The 15260-nt window shown below is 38.5% G+C and overlaps 1 protein-coding gene across 1 annotated transcript; it reads right to left on the bottom strand.

The window, feature by feature from the left end:
- Positions 1–11998: 11998 nt before the first annotated feature.
- Positions 11999–14391, bottom strand: LOC148726785 (chromodomain Y-like protein). The gene is made up of 3 exons (XM_088727946.1): positions 14117–14391; positions 13926–14014; positions 11999–13553 (listed from the first exon to the last, which is right to left on the bottom strand). Exons 1-3 carry the CDS (start codon positions 14288–14290, stop codon positions 13136–13138), a joined length of 681 nt encoding a protein of 226 aa, XP_088584072.1. The 5' UTR covers positions 14291–14391; the 3' UTR covers positions 11999–13135.
- Positions 14392–15260: the final 869 nt, after the last annotated feature.

The raw sequence follows: 15260 nt of genomic DNA, 5'->3' as shown, positions 1-15260 counted from the left end.
ACCTGAAGGTTATATTCTCGTGCGGCAAATAAAAGTCAAGACGAAATAAATGGCTAACACTGTCCGTGTTCGTGCAAATGCTAACCTCGAGTCGAACTCAAGATAACGAACAAAAGTTTTCTTACACTAAAATGAAATGTGATCTAAAACACGTGTCCTTGATCAGAAGTGCCTTCGTATTTGTGGCAATAGTCAGTTAATAATCAATGTTTAAATCAATTAACAAGTCAAGGTCCAAGGTCATTTATAACATCTTCTATTTCCTCTAGTTATTTTTCGTAAACTTTAATTCTTTGCTGATTAAGCAACTCTAAAAACAATGGAAGTGAGGAAAAGCATAGCTTAGATATATTCTTACATATTAAGTTTTAGTTTTGGAACGACGAACGATTTTGTATACAAAACTGTAATGCGCGCAACCCATAGCTTTGCATTGGTGATACAAATGATTGCAATTTTTTAGAAGAAATATTTGCCTTTGTTAAAAGTGTGCTGAACAATTCCCTGCAGGGAATATTTGGTAAAATTACCCCGAAAGAAAATAAAGCTCCCATTTGTTTCTGCACTTTGGGCCCGATACTGAAACTAAGTAGACTGATGAAACAAAATTTACCTTTTTCCCCACGGACTCGAAGCTGAAATTAAACGGTTGAACTGAATCTATAACTAAAAAATACTAAAAAGATTATTGCATCGAACTACAAAAATGATAAAGAAGGGGCAGGCGGTGCTTTCATTAGAACTCACTGGAAATATGATTTTGTGGGATGAGTCTATTTGGACACTCCATCGGGCTGGCGATCCCTCTTATGTTTATTACCCTTTTAAATTACTCTGCGGCAGAATTTTAATCCTTTTTTTTCGAAAGGAGAAGTAAAATACGACGAATCTGATCGATTATCATTTCCATTGGTGCTCCAAGCAACTGAATAATCGTATTATCCTTGTCAAATGACAGGCTATTTGTTGCATTCTGTACAAGGACAATAATCGTCCACATCATCACTTGAATCTTGCTTTAGTCTTATGGAGAGGTAGATGAGATGAAGACGAAGATTTTTAAGAACTCGCCCTGTTCAGTAGCAAAGCAGCAACTGCGTGAGTACTTATAACGAAGCTCACAGCTCGCGCAGCGAAGCTCCTTTATTATCAAAATTAGTAACCCATCACGCCCAAAAATTTAGTGAAAACTCGGAAAAATCTTGTTATCGTACGACTGTTCGTACGTACGAGGTGCTACTTTTAGCATGCGCGAACACTTGCTGGCACAAATCCTAGCAGTGAATACGCAAAAGGTGAACCCCTGGGGAAAAGGAGAGGAGAATACACATGCGTGCATACGTATGAATAAAAATTTGGGTTCGCTTGCGCTGGTAAACAAAGGAGCAACCCGATCAAGTGCGCATACTCGAATGCGGTGACACAGTGCAGTATACGGAAATTCAAGGCGTAGGCAGAACATGAGGGTATAACACGAGGGTAAAACACAAGGGCTTAACACGAGGGCATAACACGAGGGCTTCCTTGGGCCAGCTGATGCAAAGCCCGCGTAGGCAGTGGTTTTGAGGGTGAATTTTGGTGATTGAGTAGGCGTTCAGAACATAAATCTCAGTAATGCCGCACGGTTTATTTGTTATCTAGTTAAAAATTCGCTCATACGTTTAAGATGCGTGGTCTTACCCTTAAATTTGAATCAATGGCCATTCCGTGAATTGAAATGTTAGTTAGGTTGAGTCAGCGATGTTCATATTCACAAGGAAGTTAAACGCGGTAATTTGATTTTTACAATATTGACATGTAAGAACCCGTCTAAGTAATTGATTGTGAACCTTTCCTCTTTCCCGTGTTTCTGTTCATTTGGTCGAGTCCTTTCTCACTCTCCCCAGGAAGCTAAGTAATTTGCAATTTCTGTAATTATTATTCATATATTTTTCCACGGTATATTAGCATCTTTATTGCTAGAGGCCTAACAAGCCTCATTTTCATCCGAGTTTAAATAAAGTCATTATCATCATCATCATCTGCTTGGTGTCGTTCACGACTGCTCTACGATTTGACTTCTTTTTCTATTTCCCTACAAATTTGATGTGAGGTTATTTATTCAAGATGACATAGCTTTTTTCTACCAATATAATAACTTCGCAAATTACTGAAAAGTGATTTCACGCTCAAAACCACCACTTATGCGGGCTGTCAGCTGGCTGATAGGGACAAAAAACGTCTGCGCGAGTGCCAGAGACCCGCGGCACGCAACCATAAACGTGGTAATGTCACTTTTTGGTTCTTTCTGAGCACTGTTTCACAGTCAGCAATTGTTGGCAGAAGAGGAAGCAACTCATGAACACTCATTACCTTAATGCTTAGAAAATTGTTTTATTCATCCAAAGTGGATATTTCTTTAATAACCAGTCTACTGAGTCAGACGTGGGTGTACCAGATAATTGTTTAAGGAATCTTACTGGGCAGCAGGATCTATGATTTAATCAAACAAAACTCACCTCAGACCCCTGGTGTCCTACAAGCTCTTCAAATCCCTACGGCAATGAACCATTTCATCGGTCATACCACTATGGGTCCCGAACTCCCTGTCAGCATTCAACCTGAAGCGATTCCGGCTTCTGTTTTCATTTTGAGTTCCAACACCTTTCTATTTATTCCAAATTCCCAAAGAATTTTTCTCTTGGATAGCGCTTTCGCGAGAACAGTAGATCTCATGTGGCTTTTGCTGAGTGGCAGCGTTCATGAGAGCTTCTCTCATGCTATGGGAAATCAATAATTTCCAATACAACCTTCGGACTGTAACGAATGCTAAGTTTTTCCGATGTGATATGTAAAGCAATTTGTAACCTGTGCTTGAGCTAAGCATGGGGTAACGCGATATCATGCATCGATTTGAATTTGCTCATGTAGAGCCGTGTAGGTTAGGTGTGCTTTCGCTTCGCCTTGATAAAAAGCTCTATTTTGTAAGAGATTCACCTTTATTATTAAAGCATGGTACTGTTTACCTTCCATTAATTTCAATGTCAGTTTATTATCTAAGATAGAGATCAATTATACTCAAAGAAATTAAGCTCACAATGGGCTTCTTTACCGAGTATTGAATTCCGGAACTTGTTAGCTCTATAGCAAGCAACAACATTTCCCAAAATAACACGTTTAACATATCGAAGACTACAGTTAGCAGAAGTTGTTTTCAAATAGCGTTCTTACATTCCACTTTGAAAGGCAAAATACCACGAATACACAGTTAATCAAACGATCGAAAACCGCGCCAACGACAACTTCAACATGCTCACGTCACGCATGCGCAGATGTTTTTCATCCCTGTCCAGCTATCTCACGTGAAGGCCTCGTGTTATGCCCACGGGTTATACCCGCGTTACACTGCACTGGGTCACCATGTTCGAGTAGACGCACTATCTCAGGTTGTTCATATGTTTACTACTGCAGACACACCCGAATTCTTAGTCACCCACATATGCACGCCAGCGTGCCTGTTCTCCGTACGAACGCTCGTACAGTCTCGTGAAAACCAAATTTTTTTTCGGCTTGAGGGTTACCAATTTTGACAATTAGGGTGCTTCGCTACGCGCACTGCGAGCTCTGCTATGAATTTGTAATCACTGCCACAGACGAACTTGATAAAAGTTTGGCAGACAAAACGAATATCAAAAGAGTGGAAACTCAGAAAGGTAATGCTGAATGTGACATAGATATAGTAAGTGCGATACAAACTTCACGTTTCTCAATGAGCATATTATAAATGTCGCTTTTTAGTACAAACGTAACTTTTTTGTCAGCGGAGAGAGGCATGAAGCTCCGGAAAAATAAAGAAAACTGACCCATAATAATCGTGTGAACATGCCTCATTTATACACTGGATAACACCCTCTGTGTATGCACGTGGGACTAAATAGCTTCGGAAGGCCGCGATCCTTTTTGCACGTACCATGTATTAAAGCTTTCGTCCACACAACGCTCCTTGTCTTGTTCACTTAAATATCACTCAAACCATCTCTGGGGAAAGATCAGTTTCAATAGCATAACAGATGAGGCATGTATTTTATTCGGACTTTTTAGAGTCTCTGTTAGCAACTGCTTGTTGGGGGAGAGAGAATTGTGGGAACGTGATTAGCATCACCAACACATCTTTGACCCCTTTGTGTCGAGATACATAAAATCAGTTGTCCATAAACTGGCTGATGAAGCGTTCTTTCTGTTTAATTTGTAGAGCTTATAGAACTCTTCTTTTTCTTCAGCTCAGGAAGAATTCAAGTGTTCGTGCCATGACGTCGAGCTGATTTCCATAATTGGAAAGCTTGTGTTCATATTTCTTTAGTTATTCATTTATATTCGCTCCGACGAAGGGCTAACGCTCGAAACGTCAGCTTTTATAATCGCAACGGTGGCCAATTTACCATTTCAACTTTGTTGATATATTCAAATTATTTCGTTACCCCCACCAACGCAGCCTCAAATAGTTTCTTTAGAAACAATCAGCCTTTATTTATTCATTTATATTGTCTGGTTGAAGAAGAAAGGTAAATTTCATAAGCCTTAAGTTTTGGTTCTACTTGCAGCCTGATATTAAAAATGTCTCCGATAACTAATCATTAATCATCCAACACACTTTGTTTCTTAGGCGATGGAGGAAAAAAGAGATAAGACGTCCTTTCTTTGTTTTTATTTAGAACGGGCTTAGACTAAAGGAAAAACATTTATAACAAGAATCATATCATAAAAAGGAGGCCTACTCTTGAATCAAACTGCATGAAAAAGTTTTTTGGAAAAATTTGTGATATATCTTGATTGGGTTTTCGAGTGAGGTGTATTTTGCATAAGCGTAAGCGAAGAAAAAAATGTTACAAAATGAGTCGCTTTAAAAAAAAAATTGTGTCACTTTTACAAAATGTAGGATATATCATAAGGGAAATATGTTGGAAAATATAGAAGCAGTCTGAAGAAAAGTAGAGTTTCGAAATAATTTTTAAGAATACCCATCTTCTGAGTAGGTAATCATTCAGTTACCTTGTAGATAGGCTGGTCAAGGAACATAATGAATCAAAATGGATGGAAATAAATTATCTCCATAAATTACTCATTAATTTTTTATTAAAGGGTGTACAAAGAAAAAAGTGTCCATGAGGTGAATGCTCTACGCCAGCAGGTTGTCCTGCGGTGTTTGTTTAGTTTTATGCGCGCGCTCATACGAGTGACGCCTGACTGTTTTCTCTCTATTGTGTATCATCCATCTTGTTTCGCCGTATATAAATAAAGCGTATTCGTTGTGTAATTCGCGTTACTTACTGGCGCTAATGCTGAAAGTAATTGAATCGTATCAACTATGGTAAAATAAAATGACCCCAGCCAGCTTCAACACATGGAGGCAAAAGTTATCGTTTTACATTGTGAATCTTTACCTCCGTAATAGATGTTACACTACAAATATCAAGTTGATATATACTTTATATTTTTTTTCAGAAAGATATGGAGAAGAAAGCCCTTGCATTAAGCGGCTATCCTGATGTAAGTGACTAGGCCAAAAATCCTGTAGATTACTGAATTAATGTAGATTACTGATATAAACGAAACAAGCTTAACCTTGGATAATGCTCAGACTCAAACTCCGTTAACACGCTATTGCGTGGAGTTACGATATCATCTGAAAACAGAAAAAATCATCGGTACAGGTGCTTGTTGGCAGGGGATGATAACAAACTTCAACTGCAACTAACTTTTACTGCGTTTTTTCTTTTCGCTTTTATATGGCTATGAATCCTAAGTAACCTCGAATGTGCGAAACTTTCGATAGTTACTACAAGTTTCCCAATTTTTAGAATAGGCAAAGGGATTTCTTTTATCGTGATCTTTAACCTTTGACTGAGTAACTCGCACAGTTATCAATATATGGTTATTAATATACTCGATGACTTTAGAAATTAATCTTTACATGTAGATAGCGCCTCGGAATCGGACAGGAGAGATTTGTTGAAAGAACTTGAAACGATGAAGTAACTAGAACCCCATCCACACGTCGTAAAACTTCTGGGATGTGTTTCAGAGACTAGTGAGTTGCTTTCTTTAACTTTTCACGATAAATTTTGTCTGTAAAATACAAATGAGGCAAACTAAATTGCACTTGTTAGCTCTAGTTCTGTAGATTTTTTTGTTTTTCTAAAAAAAAAGCAGAATATCATTGGTAGTATTTTGCAAGACTCCTTCTCAATAGAACAACTTCCTTTTTTTTTTTTCAGAGAACCTACTTGCGTTGATCGAGTATATTTCTTTCGGAGACCTGCTGGGTTACCTGAGGAAGAGCCGTGGATTGAATGATACTCCCCTTTTTGACTACAGCTCAGTTGTATGGGATAATTGTGGGGCTGTATCTAAAGGGTACCTTGATAAGCTTAACAGGCGTGCGGCGAGTATCATCTTAAATAAGGCTGTGAGTGAAACAGATATTGTTCGTATTAAACAACAACAAACATATGAAACATATGTGTGAACTGCGGTTATGAGACGTATATGAGAACGATCCTTCGCAGTAAAGCACTATTTGAGCAATAGTGAAAATCAGACCTGAAAAAAAAAAAAAAAAAAAAAAAAAAAAAAAAATTTCAGGCCTGTACGGGATTCGAACCACTGACCTCTGCGATACTAGTGCAGCGCTCTACCAATTGAGCTAACAAGCCAACTGGGAGCAGGCTATCAAATTAATTCTATATAAACCCGTAGATGATAAATCAAACAACAACAAACATATGAAACATATGTGTGAACTGCGGTTATGAGACGTATATGAGAACGATCCTTCGCAGTAAAGCACTATTTGAGCAATAGTGAAAATCAGACCTGAAAAAAATTTCAGGCCTGAAATTTTTTTCAGGTCTGATTTTCACTATTGCTCAAATAGTGACGATTACGATTTGAAAAGCGTTCCGCCATTAATTTTCGTAATCACTTCGCAGGCTCAAGAAGACTGGCGCGAGTTTGGAGATTACTCATTAGACGCGCCGTGCTCGTGGCTAATTTTCAAAAACAGTATTTTGATCGTCTATATCGCTTTTTATAACACTAAGAATAAGACAATTTCACTAAATTTCACGAGGTTTCTGTATAAATATAAAAGTGTGTTGAGTAATCTACGTCACAATGGGAGGGACCGTGACGTAGATTACTCATTTGACGTGCCGTGCTCGTGGCTAATTTTCAAAACCAGTATTTTGATCGTCTATATTGCCTTTTTTATAACTCTAAGACTAAGAGTATTTCACAAAATTTCACGAGGTTTCCATATAAATATAAAAGTGTGTTGAGTAATCTACGTCACAATGGGAGTGACCGCTGACCGAAGATAAGTTGGCTGTAATTACCAAAATTAATGGCGGAACGGTTTTCAAATCGTAATTTCTCGCCCTGGAATTGACTTTCCACTAAAATTGTTATTGAAAAAGCTTTACTAAAAATTCATATTATAATGAAATATCTGAATTTTCGGGTTTTCAAATTATAGGGCGGTTTCATCAGAGTGCTCCTTTAAATATTGATTAAATAAATAAATACCAACTTTAAAGATCTGGACATGAAACCGCAAACAAATCTCACGTCACAGCAGCTGATAAAGTCTGCTTGGCAAATCGCTGATGGAATGAGTTACTTGTCCTCAAAATCTGTGAGTATTAGTTACTTAAACACCAAAGCCTAGTTGTTCAAAGGCCGATTAGCACTCATCCTGGCTCTTGATCTCTCTATCCAACAGCCCTTTAAGCAAAATTTTCCCTAATCTTTTAGGAGAAACCATCCCTCAAATTTTAGACAAAACAGTCAAACTGAATTTTCTTTTAAAGCATTCAGATCTGAAATCAAATTTCACACTAACCCTAGGTTATCTTAACCCAGCTTTCAAAAACCCGACCCAGGATAGTTGGTCTAATTCTTACGTATACAATGGCAAATGTCCTGTGCTATTATAGTTTTTTTTGCGAACGGCAGTCTCATAGTAGTCTTACGATTATTTTCACCTGTGTTGATGATGATAGCACAATCTTCATCTTCGACTAATTATTCCGTGCGTTGATCATTCACCGGGACCTCGCAGCCTACTATGTTTTAGTTGGAGAAAACGAAACATGTAAAGTAACAGATTTTGGAATGGCCAGAGATGTGCAGCAACAACCTCGCATTACTTCCATGAATTTTATCTCTTTTGTCTTCGTTAACTCATTCGCCCCCTTCCCAGCAAAATCAATGTTGTAACGTGATTCCATGACTTTTTAGTCAACATTCAATGGGGAGGGGGTCTGTTAATTACTAAGAGTGTGGAATAGGGCTCTCATTCTTCACATAAGTCACCATGCCTGACTTCTGGCTGACTTCTGGCGGCTAGATTCGCCTCGCTCCTTGAGGCGGGGAAAACGGCTGTTGATGGTTTGTTGTGGTTTGTAGGCTACTTTGACCAACTTAGAAACAACTACTTTGAAACAACAAAAGATCAAAGTAGCCTACAAACCACAGGCATGGCGGTACAAAATCAATTGAACACTATGGCCAAACATAAAGGTCATTAAAGACCAGAATTGCGGAGCACAAAAAGGCAGTTGCAGGTTTTGTCTTAAACTCCAAAGTCGCAAGCCATGTCTACCTTTTCAACCATAACATGGACTTTACAAATGTCAGGATCGTTGGTTTCGAATCTAATTACCACGAGAGACTTTTCCTTCAAGCCTGGCACTCTACTTTGGATCCGAATGCTGGGAACGATCACATCGTACTTCCAGAAGCCTATAAAGACCTCGCGCGAGCATCAAAGACATAGTTACGCGCGCAAGCTTCGCGTAACGTTTTAACTTTAAATAGCGTGTGATAACGATAAAGAAATAACAATAGTCAAAGGCAACCAATTTCCATAGAACTCATGCGCACTTCATCATGTGAGACTAAGTATGTTCACGTGACTATTGATGTGACGTCTATTTGCGCACGCGCCCTGATACTAACCTCATACTAACGCATGAAACTTTTTTAAATTCATGATATTTATCATTCATTTTATTTATGTAACACATAGACATGATTGCGCGAATGAGCTCGCCGGGTACTTGAACCTGCATGCTTGAAGGAACATCAGGAAAATTCATCTTCAACCCAGAGTCATATCGACCATGTGCGAATGTTGCGCATGCGTTGTGCAGAAACGTCCGCTGAACAGGAGCAATGCTGTGGCGTAGCATCCTGCAATACAGCTGGCCGCGCATGCTAAGAGTAGCACCTTGTACGGACGGACGTAGGTTGTAACCTGCCAAGTTTTGGTTCTGCGTCCGAATTTTTTCGGCGTGACGGGTTTCTGTTTTTACTACCGCTGCGAGCTTCGCTATTATGAGACAACTGAGAAAAATGTATTAATTTTGTGCCTGGCAGAACTGCTGTAAGTCTAGTGGCACCCTGTGACAAACATTAATGATTTCTAACAAGTGTAAAGGTATCAGTATGTGTGATCTTAGCAGTAGTTGGCACTAGAGTGTGTCTGCCAGCATGCTCCGGGTTTGATGATTCTAACGATATCTTTCAGCTTTCAAACTTTCAACTTTGTCTTAGATGTAACTGTTCACCATATTAAACCCTAAAAAGTTGTAGCAGGCAAGACTGTACAGTGTACTTTGGAAATCAAAAATGGTTTTGAAATCATAATTAGGTGACGAAAAGAAGTTGACAACTCGTCCTATTCTCAAATTAGTTTGTGCTTTAAATCTCATTGGCAGAAATATTGGACAAGATGGCGGCCGCGCTTGCGTATTTCGTCCATAATGGCGTCCAAATAATATAAGAAACTGTATGGAAATTTGTACAATTTCTAAAATATAACAATCAGGAGCTCGTGGTCCCGTCTGCTCTCGATCTAGACATATTCAGTACTGATTCTGCTATTCATCAAACCTCACAGTGACTCGATAAATAAAAACCACTTACTTCCCGAGCCAGTTCTTTTGTCATTGTTCATTGACCTAAGTCGCCATACAGTTCTTCAAAATCCGTCGTTCTCCATCCCAAACACTCGCCTATTACAGGAAAGTGCATCAATGAAGTCAATTGCTCTCGATCGAATTGACTGCTACTGAGTTCGAAGTAGCAGTCCAAATATCCTGTAAAATTGCCATTTCCTCCCATCAAAAAACTTCCCAACGCGCCAGAATATCCCTTATATTCCATGTTGAGTAAGTGACGAGACGCCATTTTGAAAACTATGATTGAAATGGTTAAACACGAGCATCGCTGATCTTCGAATCGTCGGCCATATTTGTTTATGTTCTTGCTGGGAATAAATTAGTTCTCAGGTCCTTTGCGGAATAAAAATATGCCAGGCGTTGAATGCAAATTCAGTAGTCTTGGCGCGAGAATTTTAAAAAAGCAAATCAAAATTCTGACATCATGTCTGAGATATTGACTGATTACAAAAAACGTGAGCTTGAATGGAAATTAAGCCTGAGCACCGAGTTCCCTCTTCGTTACGTTAAGCAGCAGGCTGCTCAACAATATGAATTTCTTTTTTGTGTGGAGATTCCTTGGCCATTGCTACGCTTATGGGGTGAGATTTTGGAAGATACAGCCATCAAAGCAACTTACTTAGACCTTCTCAACTCAACTGTGGTTGATGGGTGGTTTATGGTCAAGAGGGGCTGCGAACGTGTAGAGAAACTATTATATAAGACAGCAGCTGTGGTGAAGAGTACCTACAGGAAAACAAGTGGGAGAAAAAAGAAGCAACTGGATGATAAAGTATATAAACTGAGTATAAGAAGGAATGAAGTGGAGACATTTGAATCCCTTAAGTCTGAAATTGAAAAATCTCAGCATGAACTTGACGAATGGAAAAGAAAGTTCAATGATTTGGCAGCAGAAAAGGAGAAATTGTATGATGACATGATAAGGGAGATCAATGAACTGCAAGAAGAAATAACAGATCTGAAACAGGTCAACAAAGACTTAGCAGATTATGTGGAAGCCCTTGAAAAAAGTACATCACTACAATGTCAGGGGAAAAAATATAATCAGCTAGGAACTAAACAACAAGGTAGGAAGCTTCGCCTTTTAAAAAGCAAAGCACAATGTGCCTTGTGGTTTTGCAAAAGCTTTGGACTGGAACTGACAGAGATAAAACTACAGGATGAAGAGGGCTTAATTCACAGCTTAAATTACTCTGCATCCAATTCTACCCCTCATGGACATGCAAATTTGGATGAAGAAGAGAAAAACAAAGTGGAACAGGTTTTGTTCCTGCTTGATAAGTTTTGTGTAGGTGATGAAACGTATCATGAACTTTCCATGATCACTGAAGGCCTACCCAAATCCTATCTTGTGAAACAGTCAAGAACAGCAATGAACAAACTATATCATATCGAGAGAACACCTGGAAAGTATTCAGGATCATGTTTAAATTTCACTTCTACATTAAAGGATCATGTCAGGGAGCTCCTTATGAAGGAACCTGAACTGAAAGAAGGAAAAATTCAAGTCAAATTGAGTGGGGATGGTGCTCGTATGTCAAGAACAACAAACTTTATGATGATGTCCTTTACATTACTACAGTTGAATGAAAGTGTCATGTCCCCTAAGCATAACAGAACAGTAGCAATCATCAATGGGCCAGAGAAATATGAAACCCTAAAAACATCACTCTCAAATTTTTTTGATGAGGTAAATCAACTAATTAGCACAGGTACAATAGCAATTGATGGAGAGGATGTTGAACTAGAATTTTTTCTAGGTGGGGATATGAAGTTCCTTCTCATGATCCTGGGGTTGAGCTCAGCTACAGCTGATTATGCTTGTGCCTGGTGCAAAATTCACAAAGATGACAGGTGGGACACAAGCAAGCCCATCCACCATTACAATGAGGAACCAATGAGGCGCACTCTCGAAGAAATGAAAACACTCTGCTCTTCTAAAGATAACTTTGGATGCATTCATGAGCCACTTCTAAACATTCCACTAACACATGTAATACCTGATGAACTTCATTTATTGTTACGAATAACTGACAAACTACTACAGAATATCATTGATGAGGTACTGGAGAGGGATGCTGTGGAGGATTTTGATAAGCCTAGAGGCCAACCTAAAGGGATATACCTTACAAGACTAGTGAAAGCTATAAATGACCTGGGAATATCTTTTTCTGTCTGGAACAAAAAGAATGCTGATGGCTCTGAAAGCCAGGTCAAAGAATTTACAAGTCTCCTTGGGTCCCAGAAAAAGAAACTCCTGAGTGGATTGCCCTCTAACCTTCAGGAATTCCTGTACCCAAATACATCTGCAACAGTTAAACAACTGTGGGTTGATTTTGGCCACTTGTATGACAAGATTTCTGATTTTAACCTCACCAACACTTCTGCTCATGACATATTTCTTGATGCAAAGGCTTGGATTGAACTTTTCTGTTCTCTACGAGGTGTTCGCCAAGGGTATACCAGACCCAGAGTAACCCCCTATATGCACCTTATTCCCTACCACCTTCCTTTCTTTGTGCAAAAGCATGGTTGTCTCAAACAATTTACCGGGCAAGGAGTAGAAAAAAATAACGATGATGCTAAGAGAATCCACTTTCACAAGTCAAATAAGTGGGATGCTGCCAGAGACATACTTTGCACAGAAAGTAGGCAGTGGGAACTAAAGCACCATGAACGTAAGAAAGCCACCTACACTAAAAGGAAGCTAGATTACTGGGAGGATGAAATCCATCGAAAAAGGAAAGAACAACGGGCTTCTTCGGCAAGCACATCCATGTACATGGAACGGGTCGAGGATGATGAAATATCTGATGAAAGCCCCACTTGTGCCACCCAAGATTATAACAAGATGACAATTGCACAACTCAAAGAAGTCATCAAAAGAAAAGGAATGAAAGTGAAAAATATAACTAAATTTAAAAAAAAAGACCTAGTGGCTCTTGTCGAAAATTCTCAAGTACAATAAATATAATCTGTAAATTTACTTAGGAAATAACATTATTCAGTAAGTCTGTTAAAATTCATTTCACCATGCAAAAACAATGAAGCACTGAGAATAATAGGTTAACTAATTTAGTCCTCCTTGTACTCATTTACTGGTTACTGTATATCAAAATGTTATATAAATTTGACTAATTACATGATGATGAGACTTTAACAAACTTGACTGAAATCTTTTCAGTATAGGCCCTCGGGGCTTCAACAACAACCTCAGCCACCCTTTCATAGGTTTTTGGAGATAGGCTAAGGAATCTCCTCATTTTAACTGGAAACCTAATCCTAACTCCATCTCCATGTTTATCTAATATACAGCTCCAGTTGGTAGGAAGCTTACATCTACTAAAATCGTTTTCTTCGTATAATTGCCAGTTCTTTTCCTCAGCATGTCTTCCCTTTCCACTAAATAGATATTTGAAGACATCATGGCGAAATTCCAGTGATACAGCCTGTGTTGGACCTTTGTGCCTGAGAGCATCCGATAAGGAGACTCTCAGTCTGTCCACACACTCCTGGACAGTGTCCACATGTGGTTTTGGAGACTCAAAGTACCTGCAAAAAATAGTTAATTTTAATTTAAAACTTAAACGTTTTACTTTCACAACCCAGTTCTTAGGATGTGTACTTCCAAGCTCACTTGGTTAGTCAATATTGAGAGCTACACAAAAGCATTATAAAAGTCAACACTAACAGCAAGTACATGTACCAATGCAAAGTTGATAGCGGCCAGAGTGAACAGTCTTGTATAACCAAAACAGTGATTCATTACTGTTTTCTTATGTGCTTTCTTTCATATTCTTTCCATGTGTATGGTATCAGGGAAGTCTGTTGAAAGTTAGAGTACCCTTGTGTTAACAATCAGACAGCAAGTTGACCAAATTGATCAATATATTGCTAATGCGGTTAATGGTGAATATAAATTACCTCAACAAAAGTTGGGAAAGGTGTTCTTCAGGCTCCCAAGTATTCTGAAATGCGCTGAAGCCTTTCCACTTAATAAGGTATTTCGTTCCCTTAAAAATGTAATATGGATAAACTAATTAACGTGTCAATTTTTTCCTTTCATAAACTTATCATGAAATATAACTGAATATAATCAAAGCTTCGCGTTTTACCTCTGAGTCCTCCCGGCTTGTAATAATTCGCTCTGCCTCGAACAATCCCAAAGATTTACGTGCTGTTCTTCTTTTCTTTTTATTTTCATCAAATAGAGGATCCGCGGTGCTCAAATTGTGTAAGTCGTGGTACGAAACACGCTTCTTTGCAGATCGAGCCATGATCGCCGCCATATTGAATTCTCTTGATATTCTATTGTTCTGGAGTGTAATACGATATACCGCTGATAATTGTTAGCGGGCTCGAAATGTCCGTGATTTCTGGCGATGTCCTGCTGTCAAAAGATGTATCAAAATATAATTTTCAGATCTTTGTTTTCTTTATTTTTATTTTCTTTGATTGATATTTAATTTACCAGAAAATTGAAAAGGAGTATTATTTTTTTTCTTTCTGTGATACTATAAGCTGCAATTAAGGTTCAGAGATCCATAAACCAGTTCTAATAATATAAGAAGACTCTAACAACAACAATATTTTGTTTGGTGCAACATGATTGAACTAGTTGAAATTATGAAATTCGAAATAATAAGCTGCAAAAGATTTAGATTTTCCATTGTCGAGATAGAAGAAATTAATAAATCAATCTATGAAAGTTGGCAGGAGGGCCCTCTCCCAAGAGATCACTACTCCGAGACGTCATTGTAAAATCACAGGCGGCCCAACCACGCAAGAAAAACAATTTGCATATCGATTTATAAGGATTTGTATGGGATTTTCTACGAGATATCCATAGAGATAGTTAAAAATGAAAATACTGAATAAAAGTGGCTTACCTCATTCCATACGTGTGTTGTTTGCTCCTGGTGTCGTTATTTTACCGATTTAACTTGATTTAAGTGGTTTTTTTAATCCTGGTCTTCTCTTCTCAAACGCGATCGGACCTGTAAGTCACGCAACCACCATAACTCTAAGCTTCAAACTGCGCTGGTTTCCGAACCAAGCACGCTGTTGAGCTGAAAAGTTGAAAATAGATATGAATTGAAACCCCCTTATGCCTGCTGAGGATAAAAATTTTCGAGGCTCTTTAGTTTTAAATTTTGGAGTCTGATGACGTTAAGTGAAAACGATCTCTACGTGCCACACAGCTAAAAGTAAACAGACTAAAATTTGCATACGTGTTGAACAGCACTTGCCCGGTAACGT

Source organism: Stylophora pistillata, chromosome 7, assembly GCF_964205215.1.
Source record: "Stylophora pistillata chromosome 7, jaStyPist1.2, whole genome shotgun sequence".
NCBI classification, from domain to species: domain Eukaryota; kingdom Metazoa; phylum Cnidaria; class Anthozoa; order Scleractinia; family Pocilloporidae; genus Stylophora; species Stylophora pistillata.
The sequence above is the reverse complement of the archived record's forward strand: the minus strand, read 5'-3'. Positions and strand labels throughout refer to the sequence as shown.